Here is a 24,481-nt window from a genome sequence, read left to right on the forward strand (position 1 = left end):
GTCACATAGTCACTATGAACGGAGTTCCAATTTCCTGGTCAAACCAAGTTAAATATCTTGGATTAGTACTAGACCAAAAACTAACTTTTAAAGATCGCATTGAGGGCATTCAAATGTAACAAATAAATAAAATGTTTGTATCCTCTTATAAACAGGAAATCCAAACTTTGCCTGACGAATAAACTTCTAATATTTAAACAAGTTTTTAGACCGGCCATGCTTTACGCTGTGCCAATATGGTCTAGTTGTTGCACTACCAGGAAAAAAGCACTTCAAAGGATTCAGAACAAAGTTCTGAAGATGATTTTGAAGTTGCCTCCCTGGTACAGTACTACTGAGGTACATAGAATTTCGAATGTTGAAACTTTAGAACAAATGTCCGACAAAATAATTATTAATTTCAGGCAAAAATCGTTTCAATCTTCAAGAAAAGGGCATAAGAAGGTTTCTTTACAGAAAGCTTGCATGTCATTTTCAAATGTGGCTCTTGATATCATTATCGAATCTTCCTACTAAACCACTATTTGTTCAACGGTCAAAAATTCTCCATCTCATAAAATTTTTAATTTAAATGAATTCGAGCCAATCTTTCCGCACAAAATGAAACAAATCGCCGCCCAAGGCTGAACAACAAATTACAAACAAACAATAAACATAAAAGTCATAAAAGTCACCATAAAATAAATTTGTATTTGATTTCTTTTCATGTGTACACATCTTCTCAGACCGCTCGCTTTTCGCAAAATATTGTATACCTATAGCAGCAACCGAAAAAAAAAACACGTTATGCAACCGTCCAACCAACCAACCAACCAACCAACCGACCAAAAAAGCTGTTCGTAAATGGAAAACCTTGCGCCTCAATGCATCGCTCTTTCGGTGATGGTCCACCCGTGCAAACACGCAAAAGTGCCCCAAGAAATGGACGACCAACAACGTTCAGATTAAAAGCCTCGGATCAACCAACATTTTAATTATGATTTTTTTTGCGGAAGGGCTCCGCTTGAATCATTGATATGCTTTTGATGGGTTTATGAGATTTATGATTTCTGGTGAAATCCTTGCTGGTTGGAATTTTTTTTTTATTTGTGATCTTCGCCTCCCGAAATGACCATCAAGAGACTTGTTTGCTGAAAAACTGCATGGTGGTGGGAGGGAACCGGGGCAATGTGATTGAATTTTGACCGATTCTGCGGAGGAGTACCTACCGATTCCCAGCCAGCCAACCAGCCAGTCAGCGGACAGGGCTGCTTATTCAAACAGACACATGTTTGCGTTCCTGTGGAAATTTCAATAATAACTTTATGCTCAGCGGAGATCAAGCAGAGGAGCACATTATTAAAAATATTATTTTGTTTTCAAAATGGCACTCGTAAAAGCGTATACACTTTATTCCACTGAAAAAAAAAACGACGAAGTAAAAATAAATAAATTCAGGAATCGCTTTCCGTGATATCTATGGCTGGGAACTTTACAGGAAAAGCCATAAAATCGACTGCCGGGCTCTGGAAATGAGCTCTCGCAACACTCGGTCCCCCGTCGAGCAAGGACGTGTGAGCTTGGGCAGGAGCATAGAAGAAGTTAGGAGAAGTGTGTATGCATTTATGTACATGCTTTCAGGGCGCAGTGAGGCGTAAAAGCTCGCTATGTACGTGTGTATGTGTGTGTGTATGTGTGCACTTCTCGGTCGAACGTCGTAGTCGTTCATCGTTGCTGTCTGGTTTCTGCTTCTCTAGCAAAACTCCGCAACTTTGGGCCATTAAAATCTTTTTTGACGACTTTGGCAAACGATCCTTCTTGGTACCGTTCCGGGACTCTCGTCATTGCATACGATCCATCTACACACACGCACACCTTCACCACCATGCCATGCTCTAGCGCTGCTGCTGCTGCTGCTGCTGCGCGCTGCAAACCGAAAAAGGAAATGCAATTTTCTATGTTCGTTTCCCGTATGCAAGGGGATTTATTGTTGCAACCAGACGCTAATGATAAATTTTACTTCGCACAAGGATATTAAAAAGTGTTTATGGCTCCATCAGGATTATTCTTAATGGCAGTAAAGGTGAGTTCGCGGTGTATGGTGCAGAGTGACTGCTGCTGCTAGAGCTACTTCTGGAGTCGAAAGCAGTAATTTATATTCGAAAAAAAAAAAACTAGAACAGCAATTCGCACAACCGTGCACAATCAAGTAGAAATAGAGATGGAACAAAGGAAGGGTTTGGATTGGCTATTGAATGTGAGGTTCTGTTCCATTTCTTTACTTATTTCGTTAATTGAAAGTTTAGTTTTTTATTTTATGATTTGTTTTAATGATTCCATGGAAGCAAAATTTTTTTTAGCAGAAGTGACAAAAGCTACGTAGGACACTGAAAAAGGTATTCATTACCATTTCAAATCCAAAGTGGCACAACATGCATTTACTGACACACATCAACTGACAAAGGAGGACATAACAATTGTACTTACTTACCTTACCAATCAGGCTAAGGCCTTGTTGTCCTCTGCTGTCCGAAAAAGTCGTCTCCACTCTACTCGATCCATGGCCACAGTTCGCCAGCCTCGTAGTCTGCGAAGGGTCCGCAGGTCACCTTCTACTTGGTCGATCCACCTTGCCCGCTGCGCGCCTCTTCTCCTTGTTCCTGTTGGGTCGCTTTCTAGAACCGTTTTCACTGGGTCGTCGTGCGGCATTCTTACGACGTGCCCAGCCCACCGTAGTCGCCCAATTTTTGCAATGTGGACGATGGATGGTTCTCCCAGCAGCTGGTGCAATTCGTGGTTCATTCGCCTCCTCCACGTTCCGTCATCCATCTGCACTCCACCGTAGATGGTACGCAACACCTTCCGTTCGAAAACACCAAGGGCGCGTTGGTCCTCCACGAGCATAGTCCAGGTCTCGTGGCCGTAAAGGACCACCGGTCTAATCAGCGTCTTGTAGACAGTCAACTTCGTACGGCGGCAAATTTTATTCGACCGGAGCGTCCTCCGGAGTCCAAAGTAGGCACGATTTCCTGCCATAATGCGTCTTTGAATTTCTCTGCTGGTATCATTTTCAGCGGTCACCAGTGAACCCAAATACACGAACTCATCGACCACCTCGATTTCGTCACCGTCGATCTGAGCTCGGGGTGGGAGGCTAACATTGTCTTCCCTAGAACCTCTTCCTTTCATGTATTTTGTCTTTGATGCGTTGATGGCAAGTCCAATCCGTCTAGCTTCAGCCTTCAGTCTGATGTACGTTTCCGCCATCATCTCAAAGTTCGGTGCCATAATGTCAATGTCATCGGCGAAGCCAAGGAGCTGGATGGACTTCCTGAATATCGTGCCACTCGTGTCCCAGCTCTTCTGATCACACCTTCAAACGCGATGTTGAACAGCAGACACGAAAGTCCATCACCCTGCCGTAACCTCCTTCGAGATTCAAAGGGACTCGAGAGTGTCCCCGATACACGAACTACGCACATCACTCGATCCATCGTCGCCTTGCCAATCGCGTCAGTTTATCCGGAAATCCGTACTCGTTCATAATCTGCCATAGCTGATCTCGATCGATTGTGTCGTATGCGGATTTGAAATCGATGAACAAATGATGTGTGGGCACGTTGTATTCGCGGCATTTCTGCAGAATCTGCCGAATCGCGAAAATTTGGTCCGTGGTAGCGCGGGCACCCATGAATCCCGCCTGGTATTGCCCCACGAACTCTCTTGCATATGGTGACAGACGGCGGCATAGAATTTGGGAGAGTACCTTGCAGCAATCCAACTTGTCGCCCTTTTTGTAGATTGGGCATACGACACCTTCCATCCACTCCTCCGGTAATATCTCCTCCTCCCAAATCTTGGCAATTACCCAGTGCAGCGCTCTAGCCAGTGCTTCACCACCGTATTTTAATAGCTCACTTGGTAGTTGATCTAGACCAGCTGCTTTGCTGTACTTCAGCCGACCGATCTCCTCCTCAACTTCTTGAAGAACAGGGGCCGATAGCCTGTCGTCTTCTGCGCGCGCTCCAAGGTCTGTTGCCGTGCCACCTTCGTTTTCTGCTGCATCACCGTTGAGGTGTTCGTCATAGTACTGCTTCCACCTCTCAATCACCTCACACTCGTTCGTGAGAAGGTTACCGTCCAAGTCCTTGCACATATCGGCTTGCGGCACGTAGTCTTTGCGCGAACTATTTAGCTTCTCGTAGAACTTCCGTGTGTCGTTTACGCGGTACAGATTTTCCATCGCCTCGCGATCTCGGTCTTCCTGCTGACGCTTCTTCCTTCGGAAAACCGAGTTTTGTCTAGTCCGCGCTTGTCTGTATCGCTCCACATTCAATCTCGTGCGGTGTTGCAGCATTCTCGCCCGTACTGCATTCTTCTCCTCTACTAATAGTTTGCATTCGCCGTCAAACCAGTAATTTCTTCGGTCCGGGATTGCAGCACCTAGTGCCGCTGCAGCAGTACTACCTATGGCTGAACGGATGTCCCTCCAGCCATCTTCAAGAGAAGCTGCGCATAACTGCTCTTCCGTGGGTAGTGCAACTTCCAGCTGCTGCGCGTAGTCCTGGGCAACTCCGGCGTCCCGTAGTTGCTCAATGTTGGGTCGCGGCGTTCGACTTCGACGGGTGTTATGAACCGTCGAGAGTTTTGAGCGCATGCATACTGCAACTAGGTAGTGGTCCGAATCTATGTTCGCACTGTGGTACGTGCGGACGTTGATAATGTCGGAGAAGAATTTCCCGTCGAGTAGAACGTGATCGATTTGGTTTTCTGTGTGTTGGTCAGGTGATCTCCAGGTGGCTTTGTGGATATCCTTGCGGGGGAAAAAGGTACTTCGAACTACCATACCCCGGGAGGCTGCAAAGTTCACGCATCATTGGCCGTTGTCGTTCGATACGGCATGCAGGCTGTTTGGCCCGACACATTGCCTCCCGTCCTAACTGAGCGTTCATGTCGCCGATGACGATTTTGACGTCCCGTTGCGAACAGCCGTCGTACACCTGCTCCAGCTGCGCATAGAACGCTTCTTTCTCGTCGTCGGGTCTCCCTTCGTGTGGGCAGTGCACGTTGATGATGCTATAGTTGAAGAAACGGCCCTTAATCCTCAACTTGCACATCCTCGCATTGATCAGCTGCCAAACAATCACGCGTTGGCGCATCTTACCCAGCACTACAAAGCCGGTTCCCAGCTCGTTGGTGGTGCCACAGCTCTGGTAGAAAGTAGCCGCTCGATGCCCGCTTTTCCATACCTTTTGTCCCGTCCAGCAAAGTTCCTGCAGTGCTACGACTTCGAAGTTGCGTGGTTGAGTTCATCATTGATTAATCTATCGCAACCCGGGAAGCCGAGCGATTTGCGATGTTCCGAGTTTCCAATCGTAGTCCTTATTTCGTCGCGTAGGTCTGTGCCGATTGTTCCGATCCGTATTTCTTTCTTCGGTATTTGCAACTTTGTTTTTTTTCAGAGCGGCTTGTTGGGCCTGCCCCAACCCCCTGTCTCGCCGGGGACCATCGTGCACAGCTCTGCTTAGAGTCCCACGCTGGACTAGGACGGTGATCAGCCGCTCCTAACATGGAGAACAGACGCCATTTTGAGCCGCACCTCCATGGTGAACAGACGCTCGGGTTTGATGAAGCATTTCCTCTATCACCGTACTATGGTTACCGCGCCAGTGTTCGCGTCGCACCTCTTCACTTTGCTATTGCCGGACTGGCAACATTGTCCAGGCTACGCCAACCAGCTGTGTCCATGTTTCAGCTGGTAGTCTTTTGTTATCATATGACTCGAGGAGGCGTGAAGTAGGAACTTGTGAGGACCAGGGCTAGGTATTCCGCTCCTTCCAGGTTGTCAACTCACCATTTTGTAGCCAAACCGTCGTACATAACAATTGTACGACATATTAAAAACCCTTGGAAACTTGATGTAGCTGAGAGATTAGAAATTTACCAACAAAGACTAGCACATAAGGACCAAGGAAATGGATATTCCTGGCTTTTTAGAATATTATCTACACCGCGGAGACAACCAGCCAAAACGAAAAATTACTAACTGTACTATGTTACTACTTACAGGGTGTTTGGTTCCGGGTTTTACATATTTTTAGGATAGATAGGGCTCCTAAAGCTGTGAAAAAATCCCCATGAAACATAGGGTCGAAAATCACTGCTAAGTGAGTTATTCAATATTTTATGTTTTTATTTGTATTACCAACTTTGGTTAGCTATATTTTTTAAGCTTAATGTGGTTTTCTGATTTCAACATACCAAATGAAAGATTTAAGTCTGTCATTGCTCTTTAGTAAAGAACTCGATTAAAGTTAATTATCATACATTAAAATTGAAAAGTATGTTGAAAGTGTTTTTAAGTTGAAAATTTTCATTACTGTTAATTTAGTTGTTCTACAAAACATTCTCCATGCAGTTCCCTAGATTTGTGCCTTTGGTAGTAACCTTGTAGGCTTTATGGTTTCTTCGTAATTATTGATTTAAAACAGCCATAAAAACTTGTGACGTTTTCTTAAAATGCGCTATGGCCTAGGCAAGCAAGAGAGGTGACACAGTCGGAAGAAGTGTTAGTTTGTTTACTAAAATGAACCATGCCCATTTTGTTATGGCAAGTTTGCTATAAGAAATGCTCCTCGTGTTTATCAGCGAAATTCACATCAAAGATTGATTAATTGCGTAGGAAATCAGTTTGACACGGCATTTGTGACCAGCATACACCTTCCGGTCGTATGAAACAGGTCAAAAACTGTCCAAATCCGCTCATAAACATTTTTGTTTTGAATTTCTGTATGGCAAAATAGTGAACTTTTCGTGAACATTAACGGCAAAGAACTCACCAACACTGGGAGATCGTGAGTTCCTGCCCACCTGTCATTGTCCATCTCGGGAGAGAAGTAGGTACTGTTCAAAGTCCCAGATTTTATATAACGGAATCATGAACAAAAAGCCGAAGACCACTATGACAAACGTGATCGGTCTGAAGGGATCTTTACATAGAAATTGTTTTAGGGTGATACGATCCAGAACCTCGGCTCTGGTTCCACTTCGCTTTTTCCAGGAGTCTATTATCTGCTACCGGAAAACATACAATAACAAAACTGTGATGACAATTTAGTGCCTCAAATCGCAATAGTGCCCGAGATTAACTCCCTATAAAACTCGAAGTGGCAGTGAAAGTGCGTATGATTTGTGGACGCTGAATCGTATCACCTTAAGAACTCAGTATGTTCCATTCCCAGGTTGGAAATTTTCTCAACGTCCCTGGGCTACAAAACGGTGAGTGACAATCTGGAGGGAGTGATATACCTAGCTCCGGTCCTCACAAGTTCCTATCTCACGCCTCCACGAGTCATATGATCACAAAAGACTGCCAGCTGAAACATGGACACAGCTGGTTGGCGTAGCCTGGGCAATGTTGTAAATCCGACAATAGCAGAGTGAGGAGGTGCGACGCGAACACTGGCGCGGTAACCATAGCACGGTGATAGAGGAAATGTTTCGCCAACCCGAGCGTCTGTTCACCATGGAGGTGCGGCTCAAACAGCCTCTGATTGGCATCCAGCGGCTGAATAAGAAATGCTCTTCCCCGGAAGCTACACCTAAGATGGCAGCCCCATCACGGCGGATAGGAGACCTTAGGCCAACCACCTACTGTCTCTGAAACCTTTACAATTGTTACAGAAACCAACAGAGAAAGACATCGAACTGATTTAACGGCAACGACTTTTAGCGCAAAACAACGGACACGAATTGGATCATGGAATGTATTGACGTTAGCCCAGCAGGGTAAACTGGCACAACTCGCCAACAAGGCGCGACGCATGAAACTAGAAATCCTGGCACTGAGTGAAGTTCGTTGGCCAAACTTTGGAGAACACAAACTGCCGTCGGGACAGGTACTACTATACTCTGGTATTCGAGGTGAAAACGCTCCCCGCCATCGTGGAGTTGGTCTCCTACTTAGCGTCCAGGCAAGTGCTGCGCTCATCAAGTGGGAGCCTGTTAATGAGAGGATAATCGTTGCCAGATTTAGAACACGGTTTCCTAACCTTACCATAATCCAATGTTATGCGCCAACCGATGCTGCCGAGCTACAGGACAAGGAGAATTTTTAAAGTCAACTGAATGCCGTCGTGGATAAGGTTCCAAAGGGTGACATCAAGATCTACACTGGCGACTTCAATGCGAAGATCGGCTCCGACAACACGGACTATGAGCGTGTCATGGGACGCCATGGTCTCGGCGAAATGAGCGAGAACGGTGAGCTGTTTGCAGAATTTTGTGGCAATAACGACATGGTGATCGGGGGTTCGCTCTTCCCCCATCGGCCAGTGCACAAAGTCACTTGGGTTTCCCGTGATGGAAATACCGAAAATCAGATCGACCACATCTGCATCAGCCAAAAATGGAGACGGAGCCTTCTTGATGTCCGGAATAAACGCAGCGGCGACATTGCGTCTGACCATCACCTTCAAATCGGTGAAATCCGCCTACGCAATTCGCGGATCCAGCGACGGAAGGAGAGACTCGGGCGGCGGTTCAACACACGCCGACTTGAAGATCCAGCGGTAAAAAGGTCTTTTGTTGAAGAACTTGAGACTCGAGCTGCGGACGTTCCAGAAGGTGGCAGCGTAGAAGATCAATGGACGGCCATCAAGAATGCCTTTATAGAAACAAGCGAGAACAACTTGGGTGAGCTGCGCACCCAGAGGAAAGAGTGGATCACAGATAAAACCTGGCGGAAGATTGAGGAGCGTAGAGAAGCAAAAGCCGCGATAGAGCGGGCGAGAACCAGAGGAGCCAAGAACGAAGCCCGTCAACGGTACTCGGCTCTAGAGCAGGAAGTCAAGCGCTCTTGCAGACGGGACAAGCGAGCGTGGGTGAACTCCCTGGCCGACGAAGGGGAGAAAGCGATATACGCCTCCTCTACGATTTCTCACGACGCCTGAGTGGAGCAAGGATGAACCCGAAGATGCCAGTGAAGGACACGACTGGACAATTGCTTACCGACCCCACTGACCAGCTGAAACGCTGGTTTGAGCACTTCGAACAACTTCTTCAAGTTTCGACGGACAACCAGCCATCAACATCTCGGCATGATCCGCCTAGGTGGCGGCGCATCACTCGCGTCAATTCCGAGGCCCCATCACTGCAGGAGATTGAAGCAGCTAGCCGAAGCATGAAATCCAACAAGGCTCCAGGGGTCGATCGCATATCAGCAGAGATGCTCAAAGCTGACCCCATGCTATCCGCACAAATGTTGCATCAACTATTCTGTAATATCTGGGACACCGCGACTTTTTAGTGAAGGTCCCAAAGAAGGGGGATCTGACTGTGTGCGACAATTGGCGAGGCATCATGTTACTGTGTATTGTTCTCAAAGTTCTGTGCAAAGTTATCCTGAATCGGATACAGGAGAAGATCGACGCGACTCTCCGAAGGCAGCAGGCAGGATTCCGTGCCGGAAGATCTTGTGTGGACCATATTGTCACGCTCCGCATCATCCTGGAGCAGGCCAATGAATTCCAAGAGTCCCTTTATTTGGTGTTCATTGACTACGAAAAAGCTTTAGACCGTCTCAATCACGAGAATCTGTGGGGTGCCCTGAGACGCAAGGGAGTCCCGGATAAAATCGTCAACCTCATCGAAGCGCAGTATGAGGCTTTCACGTGCAGAGTTCTGCATAACGGAGCCTTGTCCGACCCTATCCGGGTAGTCGCTGGTGTGAGACAAGGATGTATACTATCACCGCTACTGTTTCTCATCGTAATCGACAAGATCATGGTAGGTGCAATTGACCGTGTACCGAACCGTGGGCTGCTTTGGCAGTCTATCACCATGGAGCATCTCAACGACTTCGATTTGGCTGATGATGTTGCTCTACTAGCACAACGGCGCTCTGATATGCAGAGTAAGCTCAATGACCTAGCCGAACGCTCCTCTGCGGCGGGTCTCACCATCAACGTCAACAAGACCAAATCGTTGGATATCAACACGGGCAACCCTTCCAACTTTACGGTAGCGGGGCAAGCAGTGTAGAAGGTCGAAAGTTTCCAATATCTTGGCAGCCAAATAGCGTCGGACGGCGGGACCAAGAGCGACATAGGTGCACGAATCAAGAAGGCTAGGGCTGCCTTTGCGAGTTTACGAAACGTATGGAGATCCAACCAGATAAGTCAACGCACCAAAATCCGAATTTTAAACTCGAATGTGAAATCTGTGTTGTTATACGCCAGCGAGACGTGGTGTGTATCAGTGGAGAACACTCAAAAGCTGCAGGTCTTCATCAACCGATGCCTGCAGTATATAATTCGTGCCTGGTGGCCTCACAACTGGATCTAGAATGCCGAGCTCCATCGTCGATGTCATCAGAAGCCGATAACAACAGAAATTCGAGAGCGAAAGTGGAGGTGGGTCGGCCACACACTTCGACGGGGCGGAAACGAAATCTGCAAGCAAGCGCTGGATTGGAATCCGGCAGGACATCGCAGCAGAGGCAGACCTAGGGGCTCATGGCGGCAGAGCCTCAATAAGGAAATCAAGCAAGTCGATAGGAATCTGGGCCCAGGTCAAAGCAAAAGCGAGCAGCCGCCCAGGATGGAAGTCTTTCATGTTGTCCTTTGCACCGCTGGTGGTGCACAGGACCCTTAAGTAAGTAAGTAAGTAAGTTACTACCAAAGGCACAAATCTAGGGAACTGCATGGAGAATGTTTTGTAAAACAACTAAATTAACATTACCAAAGTTGGCAATACAAAAAAACATAAAATGTTGAATAACTCACTTAGCAGTCATTTCCGACCCTATGTTTCATGGGGATTTTTTCATAACTTTAGGAGCTCTATCTACCCTGAAAATATGTAAAACCCGGAACCAAACACCCTGTATATTGAATAAATGCTGTATAGCTTTGTACAATGCTGAATAAAATGGGTTGTCGAATTACGCGCTGTTTGCTCTGATCTGATTAATTGACTTATTAAAAGCTTTACAAACTTTGACTGTCTTCCTAATTCAACACGAGAAGTTTGATCTAATAACAATATGAATAAGTGAAATTTGCTCATACATTGACGATTTAATTCGACTGTTTTCAATTGATTTAATAACATGCTGAATAAAGGTGCACACAGTCAGAATAATAGCTCTTAGACCACTATGCGTCCATGTTTAAATCGCTTCTTCTTCTTCTTATTTGCATTTCAAGCTTATTGCTTAGTGCATATTAGCTTATTGTGTGCTCTCAACTTAGTGTTCTAAATGCACTTCCACAGTTATTAATTGAGAGCTTTCGATGCCAATACCAATGCATGAATTTGTATATTGTGTGGCAAGCATGGGTCGATAGGTAGGGTCCAGGTATGGGAGCTGCCTTCCTGGCACGTCGGTAGCATTGGTGCTCAGTACGGAAAACAAGATCGACGGAAAAACAAACCAAAGGAAAAAAAAAAAGCACAATGATACTCAATGCCTAGGGAAGTCGAGAAAATTTCCAACCCGAAAGATTCCCTCGACCGGTCCGGGAAATGTTTTAATCACATGCTTTGTTAATGCTTTATAAACGACATATTAGATTACTTATTCCACAACACTGGTTCAGCCTAGCAACAAGACGAAATCAGTAGAATAGTGGTTACCGTTTCTGCTTTTCAAGTAGAAGGTCGTGAGTTCAATCCCAAGCTCAACCCTTTTTTAACTATATGTTTTTGTTTTACGGTTTAGCGGTTTAGCGACACACTTCTCTTACCTATGTGCTAACCACTCATTATGTTCAAACTTTCTTACAAATTATATGTTTTTGCATTGCTTCTGCGTGAAGTCAACGATTTACTTAGTTGAAGATGCTAATTTCAAATAACAGACTAAAGTGGTAATTTTTATACGATAGATGAGGAGATGAAAGTATAGTGTTGATAGTCAGTTGACAGCTAAGCCCTGTGCGTGAAAGACGTGTTTCTTTTATCCATCTCGTTATCAGGTTACAAGCTAATGAGTTTTTTTTCATCATATGGGTGCTAAACGGGAGAACACCTTGGTAGTAGACTTTAGTGTGCTGCCGAAGCGACCAGATGCATCTGCCGTACAGAAATTCATGTACGGTGAGTTGAAACTGGACATAGCGGACGCCTTAAACATCCAGTTGTAATAGGAATTACAAATTATCAGAAGAGGCCGTTTAACCCCAAATAATTATTTACACTTCAAGTGCGTTGCACTCTTCAAGTGGCACAACATTGCAATTCGACACTTTTACCCAGGCGCTTAACGCAACATCATCAAAACACAGATATCAGATTACAAGCATTGCGCAATGTCACTTCGCAACTGCTTGACCCAATTCTTTTCACAGAGTATTAAACTATAAGTGGGACATGCCCACACAGCAATTCTTTTCCCTTTCCACTGACCTTGTTATGATGGGACTTTGCCCTAGACATTATGCAGATTTAGCAGATGGCTCAACCTATGTGCTTCGCACTGATTGGTTGACCTTATATACCACACTGATCTAGATATCTTGTAGAGTTAATAATTATGTGTAGAGTTTAAAAATATAAATAGTTCAATTCATTTTTGCTAAAGGGAAGTTCAGTTTTAGTAATCAGTGAGTTAAGTGTACTTACTGAAGTACATGTCGTAAAGTGGTGTCAGGCTAAGAAATAATGTGTTAATATGTAAGCCGAGAAATACTAATGTAATGTGTTAATATAACATTCAAAAAGGAGCTTACTAATGTCGTTGTAAAAAAAACAAAGAAAAGAAAGAACTCCAAACATCAGAAGTGATGATAGGGATGTTTTACAGTTTCACAATGTTAGAAACTGTGTCCACGTCGAGATGATAGATGCAGCAACAGAGAAGCGCTACTTTGCATCACACCATCTAAAACATACTATGCAGTGTGAGAAAAAAGCTTACAAAATTCCAGTGTTCGTGGAAGACGAAACCGTTAACGTGAGAATCCATGATCTCCCTCCGAAAACACCTAGCACGGTGATTATAGAAAGTATGCGACCATACGGTACTATTCTTTCCATCAGCAGAGAAATGTGGAAGAATTATTGTTCCGGCATCCACAATGGAGTACGTGTAGTACGGATGAAGATCAAACAACTCATCCCTTCCTATCTGATGATCGACGGTGAGACAACATTGATTACATATCGCAATCAAGCAAAACCTGCATGTTCTGTGGACAAAAGGCTCATCCCCGACAAAAGTGCAATAGCTCTACATCACTCATTACTGTCAATGACCGCAATGACCCTACAGACGCAGAAAAGGTCACAAACGATGAAAACAGCGAACAAACATTACTGGATACCAATCAAACCCAATCTACAATAGGTGAAACCAGCAAAAACACCCAGCTCCAACACTCCGATGGAAACAATAGCGCACAAGAATCAACGGATAGTGAATCGGATGAATTTCTAACCGTCACCAACAAACGAAGGCTGTCAACGAAACAAAAACACAACAATGCGAAACGATATGTTATGAACCAGGGTTGCCAGAATAATGAATCAGCAGGAAATGAAAATTCGATGGAAGATAAAGAAGACGAATTGTCAGTTCCGGACTCACCAGTCAAGACGAGGAGCAAAAATAAGCAGCTAGGAAGAAAGTGAAAAAAATATTATTTGAATTAACTGTATTTTCATATATTATTTTTCAGAGACGAACCAGCCTACGGCTGAAAGTCTCTTTAATAAAGAAATAAAAAAAAAGTGTTGATAGTTCCGTTAGAGTACGGCAGCGTGAAAATTGTATATAGAGAGTAGAAAGCGAGCAAGGACAACTTATTAGGAAGGTACAAATCGGTTTGATCATCTCTCTTTACCAAACTCCCCGTTGGAGAGGGATGGTGAGGGGTATTCCCCCACTGACAAAAAGAGAAGATCGCCGACTCGCTCATGTATCGACGATGTGTTTGGAACAGTTCTATCGATTTTTACCGCACTCAAGTTGTTTATCTGATCCCTCTCCAACGGGGGAGTTTGGTAAAGAGAGATGATCAATTCATCATCACTCACGACAACGAATTCATTGATTTAGTTTAATAAATAACCCAGCATCCTTTCCTTGGAAATTGGAGAGGTGAAGAGGTAGAATTAGTTTCAAGCTTATGCAAATCAACGATGAATTATTTAATGATTCCCACCGGACCTTGAAGGAGCTGATGGCAAGACAAGGCTGGTGATCGGAAGGTACATGGTTCGAATCCCAAGCAAAGGACATGTATATATGTATGTCGAATATCTGTGTGGTGCGAGCTAGTCCTCTATATCCGTAATACGCGCGCAAGGCTCAAACCTTTGTAGACTACCTTTTTTTTAATTAATCTACTATAAAATCAAATATTAAAAATCCATCATCACCCTCGTGGTGAACAGAAATAGTTTGTGCAGTGCTACAATAATTATTAAAAAGTCGTTATGACAGCTATCCATATAAAATAATCCGTTAGAGATAACTTTGTCAAGATACATAATTTGTCAATTCATAAGAAAAAACACTGGATAACTGTTCAAAAGACAGTTTTAACGTGTGAAATACAGTGTCTTTTAAATTTTGTAAGTGTTGCTGAACGTTTGAAAACATTTATTCCTTTATAATATAATGAATTTTGTGAAGCACAAGTCAAAAAACGTGGTGTTCTTATTTCAACCGCGTTTCTAGTATTATTTTTATGAAAGTCACTTCCTCTTTCAATTCGATCACACAAATATCGAGGCAGCAAACCGTTAACTACTTTAAAAATGGCCACCATAGTCAAATATACAATTCTTTGCTTCACCGACAACCATTGTAAGGCGTCTAGCATCAAAGTTGAGGAAGTGAATCTATTACATCTCAAAATTAAACGCATTATTTTATTCTGCAAGCGCTATAATCACGATATTTGTGTTGCATTAGACAGAAATAAAATGAAAGGGCAAAAATCAAGATGAGGAGAGATGATTGATTTGTATAGCTGTATTTTACTGGCAATAGTCAAATCGTTTTACAGTCGACATAGAATTCCATACTTCTTGGCAATTTTCTTGATGATATTGTCAATGTGAGAGTTGAACTTAAGTGTGTCATCAATAATCCCGCCAAGATATTTAATATCCCGAACGCGATCAATAGTCTCATCATCAATTACAACAGAGACGTTCTCATTTACTCGATTCCGCGAAATTACCATAAATTTAGTTTTACTTGTATTCAATTTATAAAATTAATAAGCAGTTAATTATACTTCAACCATTTACTTAGAGAACGCAAATCTTCATTCAAGTGTAAAACGGCATCATCTAAATCCTTAGCTGCAATGAATAACACAGTATCATCTGCAAAAAGATTAATGTCGCAAAATCATAAAACACGTCGCAAGTCATTAATATACATAATAGATAACAGGGGCTCTAATACACTTCCCTGGGGCACTCCAAGGTTATTCCCCACGGGACTGAAAACAGAATCATTAAAAACAGTCCGTTGAGTTCTATCATTCAAATAGCTTTCAAACCATTTATATGCAGTACTCGTAATTCCAAAGCGCTTGATTCATCTCAACAATAAGGGCCTAGAAATTGTTTCAAAAGCGCGTTTCAGATCCTAAAAAACAGCAACAATCGTATCTTTACGCTCCAAGTTGTCTTTCCCTTTTGCTAACACCAAATTCAATGCAGTTTCACAAGAATGACCTTCCCAATATCCCGATTGTTCTGGTATCAACAAACTATTACTATTTAAATACTCCAACAGCTGGCCTTTTACAACTAGTTCTAAAATTTTCTCTAATGTGTGCAACATGTTGATGGGACGAAACTCTTCGGCTTTAAGCGTTCCAGCAATTTTTTGAATAGGGACCACTAAGGATTCCTTCCAAATTTGTGGCACATGTCCAGTTTGCAATGATTCATTAATAAGGTCCAGCAAGATGTGGCGATCACGATCACGATCACGTCATTAGTTTAAAAAACTGGTTGCCCCAATTTGCAAATTAGCCACCGTAATATCGCATGTGGGCTACAAATGGTGAGTCGACAAACTGGAAGGAGTGTTGTCCCAACAGCTCTGGTCCTCACAAGTACCTACCTCACGCTTCCACGGGTCAGCCGATGACAAAGACCGCCAGCAAAAGATGCTGGTAGCGTAGCCTGGGCAATGTCACCACGATAAAAACATGGATCCGGATCGTGGTGATAGCAAAGTGAGGAGGTGCGACCCTCGAGCGTCTGTTCACCATGGAGGTGCGGCTCAAACAGCGTCTGTCTCGGAGCGAGCGGCTGAATAAGAAATGCTGTATCACGTCAGCTACACCTAAGGTGGCAGCCCCACCAACATGATGTAGGTATCGCGACCCCGGTAAGGTAGCATACTGAAACCCCCAACATTACTCAGAAAAACGAAGAAAGAGAAAACAACGAACGGAATTTTCGGCAACCGACCCGGCAACGAAATAAGGACAATGAATGGAAACTCGGTACTTGGAATGTCAGAACCTTAAATGAACCTGGACGAGCGGGCCTTTTGGCTCGTGAACTGCAAAAAGTGAATGTGAGCGTAGCTGCTATTCAGGAAGTACGGTGGCCTAGATCCGGAGAACGTGAATTCCGGGCGGTGGATCCCATCGCCAACACTTCCTTCAAGTATCATATCTATCACAGCGGTGGCGATAGGGCAGAACATGGAGTAGGGTTCATAGTGATCGGGAAGCAGATGAAGCGTGTTATGCGGTGGAGACCGGTAAGCGACCGCATCTGTGTATTAAGGATTCGGGGCAAATTCTTCAACTACAGCCTGATCAACATCTATGCGCCAACCAACGATAAATCCGATGACGTGAAGGACGCGTTTTATGACAGTCTCGATAAAACTTATGATGAGTGCCCAAAACACGACGTGAAGATTGTAATCGGAGATGAAAATGCGCAGGTCGGGAGGGAAGATTTCTTTCGTCCAATCATTGGTACAGAGAGCCTACATACAGTAACCAATGATAACGGACTGAAACTGATAAACTTCGCCGCTGCTAGAGGTATGGCCATCAGTAGCACCTACTTTGCACGCAAGAATATCCGAAAGCACACCTGGAGACACCCAAATGGCGAAACTTGCACCCAGATCGATCACATGTTGGTGGATGGCCGGCACTTCTCAGATGTCATTGATGTAAGGACTTTTAGGGGGCCTAACATTGACTCAGATCATTATCTTGTTGTCTGCAAAATTCGGGCGCGTCTATCGACCGTTACGAATTCAACGAACCGGAGATCGATGCGTTTCAATATCCATCGCTTGTCAGTAGAAGGTGTTGGAAAGTATGGAACAGAACGATATGCGAAGGTTCTACGCGACTGTCAATGGTGTGCGGAGTAAAACAGCGCCATCTCCCGCCATGTGCAATGACCTTGAGGGGAATTTGCTGACAGATAAAACAATGGTGGCTGCCAGGTGGAAAGAACATTTTGAGACATTGTTGAATGGAGAGAGTGAGGGAGTATCGAGGAACAGAGTAAACATCGCAGACGACGATCAAGCTGTGGAGCCTCCAACGCTAGACGAGGTTAAAAAGGCAATACGTGAGCTGAAAAACAATAAGGCTGCTGGGAAGGACGAGCTCCCGGCCGAACTTTTCAAACACGGAAGTGAGCAGCTGCATCAAGCAATCCACCGTATTCTAACGAAGATATGGGAGGACGAAGAACTGCCTGCTAGCTGGTTGGATGGCCTCATTTGCCCATTATTCAAAAAAGGGCACAGACTCGAGTGCGCCAATTATCGAGGAATAACTCTTCTGAATTCGGCGTACAAAATACTGTCACGCGTTCTGTTTAACAGATTGAGACCGCTTGACGTCGGTGAATACCAGGCTGGTTTTCGTGAGGGCCGATCAACGACGGATCAAATGTTTACCCTGCGTCAAATCCTTGATAAATTCCGGGAGTACAACTTGCAGACTCACCATCTGTTTATTGATTTCAAAGCAGCATACGATTCAGTGAAGAGAAATGAGCTTTGGCAGATTATGCTAGAACATGGTTTTCCGGCGAAACTAATTAGACTGATTCGCGCAACGCTAGATGGATCGAAATCAAGTGTAAGGGTTGCAGATGAGATTTCGACCTCGTTCGTGACCTTAGATGGATTGAAGCAGGGTGATGCACTTTCAAACTTACAGTTCAACATTGCTCTTGAAGGAGCGATTAGGAGAGCTGGTGTGCAGAGGAACGGTACCATCATCACACGATCGTACATGCTCCTTGCCTTTGCGGACGACATCGATATCATCGGAATTGACCGTAGAGCAGTGGAAGAGGCGTTTGTGCCTTTTAAGAGGGAGACGGCGAGGATTGGGCTCACGATAAGTTCTACCAAAACGAAGTACATGGTAGCCGGTAGACAGCGTGGGAGCAATAGTGGTGTTGGTAGTGTAGTGTTGTTAGATGGTGAACAATTTGAGGTAGTGGAAGAATTTGTGTATCTTGGAACACTAGTGACATGCGATAATGATGTTACCCGCGAGGTGAAGAGACGTATTGCAGCTGCAAACAGGGCCTTTTACGGATTACGTAGCCAGCTGAAGTCCCGTAGCCTGCAAACGAAAACGAAATTCGCTCTGTATAAGACGCTGATACTTCCGGTAGCCCTCTACGGCCACGAATCGTGGACGTTAAAAGAGTCTGACCGGAGAGCATTTGGTGTCTTCGAGCGTAAGGTGCTGCGAACAATACTCGGCGGTAAACAGGAGAATGGCATCTGGCGGCGTCGCATGAATCACGAGTTGTACCAAGTGTATAACGGTACGGATATAGTGAAGCTTATAAAACACGGCAGTCTACGGTGGGCTGGGCATGTAGTGCGGATGCCGGAAGAACGACAAGCAAATATTATATTCAGCAGAGAACCCGGTAGAGGTCGTCGACTCCGGGGTAGACCTCGGACACGTTGGCTATTTGCAGTTGAGGAGGACATCAGGTCGCTAAACGTTCATGGCGACTGGAAGCGATTGGCTCAGGACCGAGTCCAATGGAGAAGAGTACTTCGTTCGGCGTTGAATCAACCTGGCGATTCGTAGCCCATCAAGTATCAAGTAATATCGCATGTTTTGAACACATAAACGCTCTTAACATGTTGCATTTGTGAGGTAGCGTGTTGAAGTATTCTAGAAAGTTTCTTGTTTTGGTAAATAAAAAAAACTCTTTTAAACATAGTATGCTATGAAAAACTCAAATAAAAAATTATGGTTGAAAAAACGATTTGAAGGGACCTTTCCCTTAATAAATACTTCATATCTCAATGAAAACGACGATTTAAACCATTAAATGAAATGATAAGATCTACAACTTTGTGGAACATTTTATTTTTCTAAACCGCATAGAAAAAAAGTTAGAAATTTTATTTTTTGTCCTATGGTATTTAAATTTTGGACGACCCCTTCATCGTATGCGCCTTTTTCAAGTTTAACCTTGTCTGAAGACACCAACTTGATTACACTGCATCTTTATGCATTTTTTTAGTGTTTACCTGTAAAAACCCTCCTGGACCACTGTGTAGTGGATCCATCAATGCGTGATCCATCAGTGAAAAATCTTCTATTGCAATTGACTTGTTGGTACTTTTCAGCAAACATACAGGGAATTGAGATAGGTCGAAGTTGATCTGGAACTCCTTGAATAGCCTGTTTCATGGAGAGATCATTTGTATAACCGTTGCATTGTTTCAATAATACTAATGAGTTTTCTAAAGATCGTTCCTCGATTAGCTGGCGTATATAAGAAACATTTGCGGCAGAACTTTGAATATCATTGTTCCCTTCACGATGTCAATATCATTTACGCACTGACATTGAGGCGAATGATATTGATATTTTAACTGTGTAAACTGATACTGACATCAGGTGGCTGGTGAAAATCAGCATTTTGTAGGTATTGATATTGATATTTTGCAGCACTGCTCACTTGTATAAAAGGTATCCAAGTTACAGTTGAGACTTATGAAAAAAGGAAAAGATAAAAAATCAAGCTCAAGTTCATCATAAGGAACGTTTGATCAAATGTGCAACACATCGTAGCTTCCTGATCAAACCTCCATAAGCCAAACAATCTAAACCATACATCATCGAAAAGTAAATACAATGCTCCCGCCAATCCGACTAAAATCACCCAGTGTCATTACTCCGGTACAGTCAAGGTGCACGTCATTCGCCCAGATCTAGAACCAGGCTCGTGTTCTATAATCAACCCACCAGCAGAGGGATGCCATATCCAGCTCACGGTCACCGTTCGTGATTTTTGCACGTGACGACGACGTACCAAGTACGGTACCAATCTCCCAGAACTAAATCATCAGATACCTACTTGATGGCTGATACTGCCGCTTACCTCGTCATTTGTACGCCGAGTACATCAACCACAGAGGCACAGAGGGCTGCCCTTCTCTCATCGCGATACTCCGGGAGACAGAACAGAAAGGGAAAATAATCATCCGCTATGACATGACAGCATAATAACATCTAATTCTCGTGTAGATACATTTTAAACCATTTGCATTTAAATATTTTCGTTTAGGATTTCGACGAGTTCGAGAGCGATGCCGACGAATCGAACGAGGTGGAATGGGCAGAAAAATCTACAACAACGAGCGAGAAATAATTTCATCCATCAGTGCAGCATTATTTTCTTATTTTTTACGTACAAAATAATTTAAAAGCTATTATCGCTCTCGGTACCCGGGGTCTCGGGTGGATTGCAAAACGGGGCCCCTTCCCAACGTTACCTACCTTGAGTTCGAATCAGACCCGCTTAGCAGACAGCAGATAATCTCAACTCGGCAACACACGGCACAAACATCACGGTCTTCAGCCAAATTACTCTTTTTGCATATCTACAAAAGGACTCTCCTCGCTGTGGCTTTGACTTCGAGCTGATGCATGCAACAATAACAGCAATGGCAAGCGCTCCTGGCTGCGGGTGGCGACTGGCGGTGGCAGGGATGCCCAACACGGTGTTGTTTAGCTCCGGAGAGACTAGTTCCAGAACATCGCATGCAGATTACCGTCCGTCCGTTCGTCAGTCCACGCTTGGGTTGAGTTGATGGCTTTCGTATATACAGAGTGTTGGCTGGAAAACTTGGGGTGTAATTGGGCCGAACATCCAATCTGACCGAGCGACCAGACTAAGCCGCCAACTGTGGCTGGCTTTACCGACGGGGTGGTTGGTGTACGAAACAATAATCGAAAGTAAACACATTCCGCACTTTGGAACAGCAGCAGCCGGAGCAGTGTGTTCGTTCACCACCAACAACTCACAAATGAAAGTGAGTTAAACGATTCCTGGTGCTCGGCGGGTGAAGTGTGGGATTGTTTCTTTTCATCACTGCGCTGCCCCGGGGGGTTGATAGATTGTTTGCAAATGCTGGACGAATTGGTTGGTAATTGATTCACTGCATTCAATTGTTGAAAAATTGTTTCTGTCCTTAAGAAATGCTGAAAATTGCAAAACTGTGCTGATCAAATGATGTTTTTGCATATTTATCGCTCTATCATACACCCCTCGTTCTCTTATCCCGGTCCTCACGAGCAAAAGTATCCCACTCCGAAAAACAGAAGCAGCAAAGTGCACCAAAGAGAGCAAACTACCCGAACGTGGATTGAAACATTTAAGCAAAATTGAACCTGCGAAACACAACGAGATGATGACGGGCACTGGCTGCGAGTGTGACTGCGTGGAAAACCGATTGTCTGCAGCGAAGAAGAGAGTCCTTACCTTCCGCGCCAACAGCAACCGCAAGGACTTGAACGCTCCCTCCCCCATCTACCCCAACGTTTTCCTGCCCTGGCACAAAACCCGCTGGTTGCAGTGCATTGTGATCACTGCCATCACTTGACTGTCTATTTCAAAACAACACCAGGAGTAATTTTATTTGTTTGGTCGGGGATAATCGAGATAAGGTTCTACGAGGCAGTCAGTCAGTATAGCTACCTCCTCCTACCCAGGACGACCGTGTGCGTTGTTGAGATGTGCGGTAGACCAAATTTGTACGTACGGAGCGTGTAATTTAGGATTTCGTCATGTGCGATGCAGACGAACCGTTCTTGGATTCGGTCGTTCCCACACCCGGTTCACCTGGTTCTTGGAAGAGGGGGGGCTTTCGGGGATTAAACGTAAATTGCACAATTTAAGGTGCAGAAACTTGGTCAATTTGCTACCGACCAGCGAATAAATCGAGGTCAAACGTTGAGGATTCAAGAAGAAGTTGAGGAACAATTATTTTGATACCATTGTGTTGTATTATTTGGATCACTCTAAATCTGAATTTGATTCAATGCTGATTATCGGTTGATTTAATGCACCTGAGATAGAGTACGTGATAAACGCCGGGTTTGTCCTTTACTTACTTACTTGTCTTACTCTACATAATACTGCGACTTACGTTGAGACTTGACCTGCTGTACAGTGCTCGACGATAAACACAGTTTGGGGTTACTTCGGCTCTTACTTTAAGCATGCCTCACACTTCTCAGATTTGTTTTGGTCGTTCTGTCGAGAATTGAAGAATTATTTGGCAAGCTGGGACGATATGATTATAAAGGCTCAGTTACTTGATTCTAATTTAACACATAGGGTAAATGGCTCAAATGTTCTAAAAAAATGGAATGGATCACTAAAAATCTGCTATTTATCGATTTTATCTGGCAGCCCTACTTTTGCTCAATATAACAGATGAAATTATCCTTAATAAGTAAAAAATCTCTCCTTAAAATAGATTATTGCTCCTTAAATGATTGATCAAAATACGTTAAAAATCTTAATATGCTCAGTAAATATTTAAAGTACGCTCTCTAAAATAGACAAAACTGTACATTAAGCATTTGCAAATGCTCCTTAGTATGCATGAGATTTCAGGTGCAACTGAAATTCGTGCTAGTAGGCTAGTAACCTAGCGCTAGAAAATTCGCACAGATGTAAACATCCCATTATGAGCTTGAAACTAGACTTGAAAAGCTGTTTTCTGGTCAGAGCTAGTAGCTCTGTGCTGGATGCCAGATTGTTATTATTCAGGAACTTCCTAACGGACACAAATGAGGAGCGCATCATACATTTCCTTGGAAATTGGACTGTCCAACTTTTTCAGCTTATTAATAAGGAAGCTCAGGCTTCCCTCAGCAGTCAGAAGCAGTCAGCAGCATCGCGGTGACCGAGAGCCTCCGATGTCAGTCTTATGGGCTGCAAGGTGTTAAGCAGATTGCGTATAATTTTCTTTGTCAAAAAATGATCGTGGCCAAGCAGTGAAAGCGCATCTTTGATACATTCCCATACCTTAATAAATCGCTCATACATGACTTTGGTACTATCCCAGAGTGTTTTCACGTTCAGCAAAGTTATTTTTTCTTGCAGTAAAGTATTCTTTATCGGAGATGTGCGGAACATTTTCATGTTTTTTCAGACCTGCTTCAAGGTAACGCCAAAATTACTGTTTTACAACCCTTAAATGCATAAAATCAAAACAAATGAGGTACCTGAATACGATATCCTAAATTCATTGTGTCCACGATACCATCTTCGTTCTCAAAATCCTCCTCAACATCTTCATCATTGTAGGCATGAGAGAAATATATAAATAATTAAATATGAATAACACTTTTCATTGGTTTTTTAAATTCTAACCTATTTATTTTCGACTTTTCAAAAGGGAGTAAACTTAAATCTTTTACATATTTTTAGTTTGCTATATAATCTACTAGAACTGCATTGGTATTTCTCAATTTATTTTGTTATTTGTTTGCTGATTATTATTATTTATATATTTATTATTATTTGTATTTATATTTATGTATAATTATTTATAGATGTATATTTTTTATTATTATTTGTATTTGAATTCATATTTAATTATTTATATATTTCTCTCATGCCTACATATTTCTCCCCCTCTACTCTGTTCTAGCTCTTATTAAATATGTATGATCATTAATTTTTAGCTGAATATTTAAAATACTATTTGAATGTTTGTAGACTTTTTGTGATATTTTTTAATGTTGTAATAATTTTTATAAATAGTATTTTAAATATTCAGCTAAAAATTAATGATCTTACATATTTAATAATAGCTTGAACAGAGTAGAGGAGGAGAAATATGTAGGCATGAGAGAAATATATAAATAATTAAATATGAATTCAAATACAAATAATAATAAAAAATATACATCTATAAATAATTATATATAAATATAAATACAAATGATAATAAATACATAAATAATAATAATCAGCAAACAAATAACAAAATAAATTGAGAAATACCAATGCAGTTCTAGTAGATTATATAGCAAACTAAAAATATGTAAAAGATTTAAGTTTACTCCCTTTTGAAAAGTCAAAAATAAATTGGTTAGAATGCTTTTCAATTTCGAAGCAGATGCTAAAAAAAATATTTCTGAGATCTCAGCAAGCCGTTGTAAAAAAATAGAAAAATAGGATCAGTTTTCAGACTATTGTAGTAATG

The 24,481-nt window shown here is 43.1% G+C and overlaps 1 protein-coding gene across 1 annotated transcript; it reads left to right on the forward strand.

Annotated features, from left to right (window-relative positions):
• Window positions 1–11,987: 11,987 nt before the first annotated feature.
• LOC135697063 (uncharacterized) lies at window positions 11,988–21,862 on the forward strand. The gene is made up of 3 exons (XM_065216646.1): window positions 11,988–12,118; window positions 12,772–13,199; window positions 21,582–21,862. Exons 1-3 carry the CDS (start codon window positions 11,988–11,990, stop codon window positions 21,860–21,862), a joined length of 840 nt encoding a protein of 279 aa, XP_065072718.1.
• The last annotated feature ends 2,619 nt before the right edge of the window (window positions 21,863–24,481 follow it).

The sequence above is a fragment of the Ochlerotatus camptorhynchus genome, unplaced genomic scaffold (assembly GCF_037179485.1).
Source record: "Ochlerotatus camptorhynchus isolate MF236.1 unplaced genomic scaffold, CSIRO-AGI_Acam_v1.1 ptg000066l, whole genome shotgun sequence".
Taxonomy (NCBI): Eukaryota; Metazoa; Arthropoda; class Insecta; order Diptera; family Culicidae; genus Ochlerotatus; species Ochlerotatus camptorhynchus.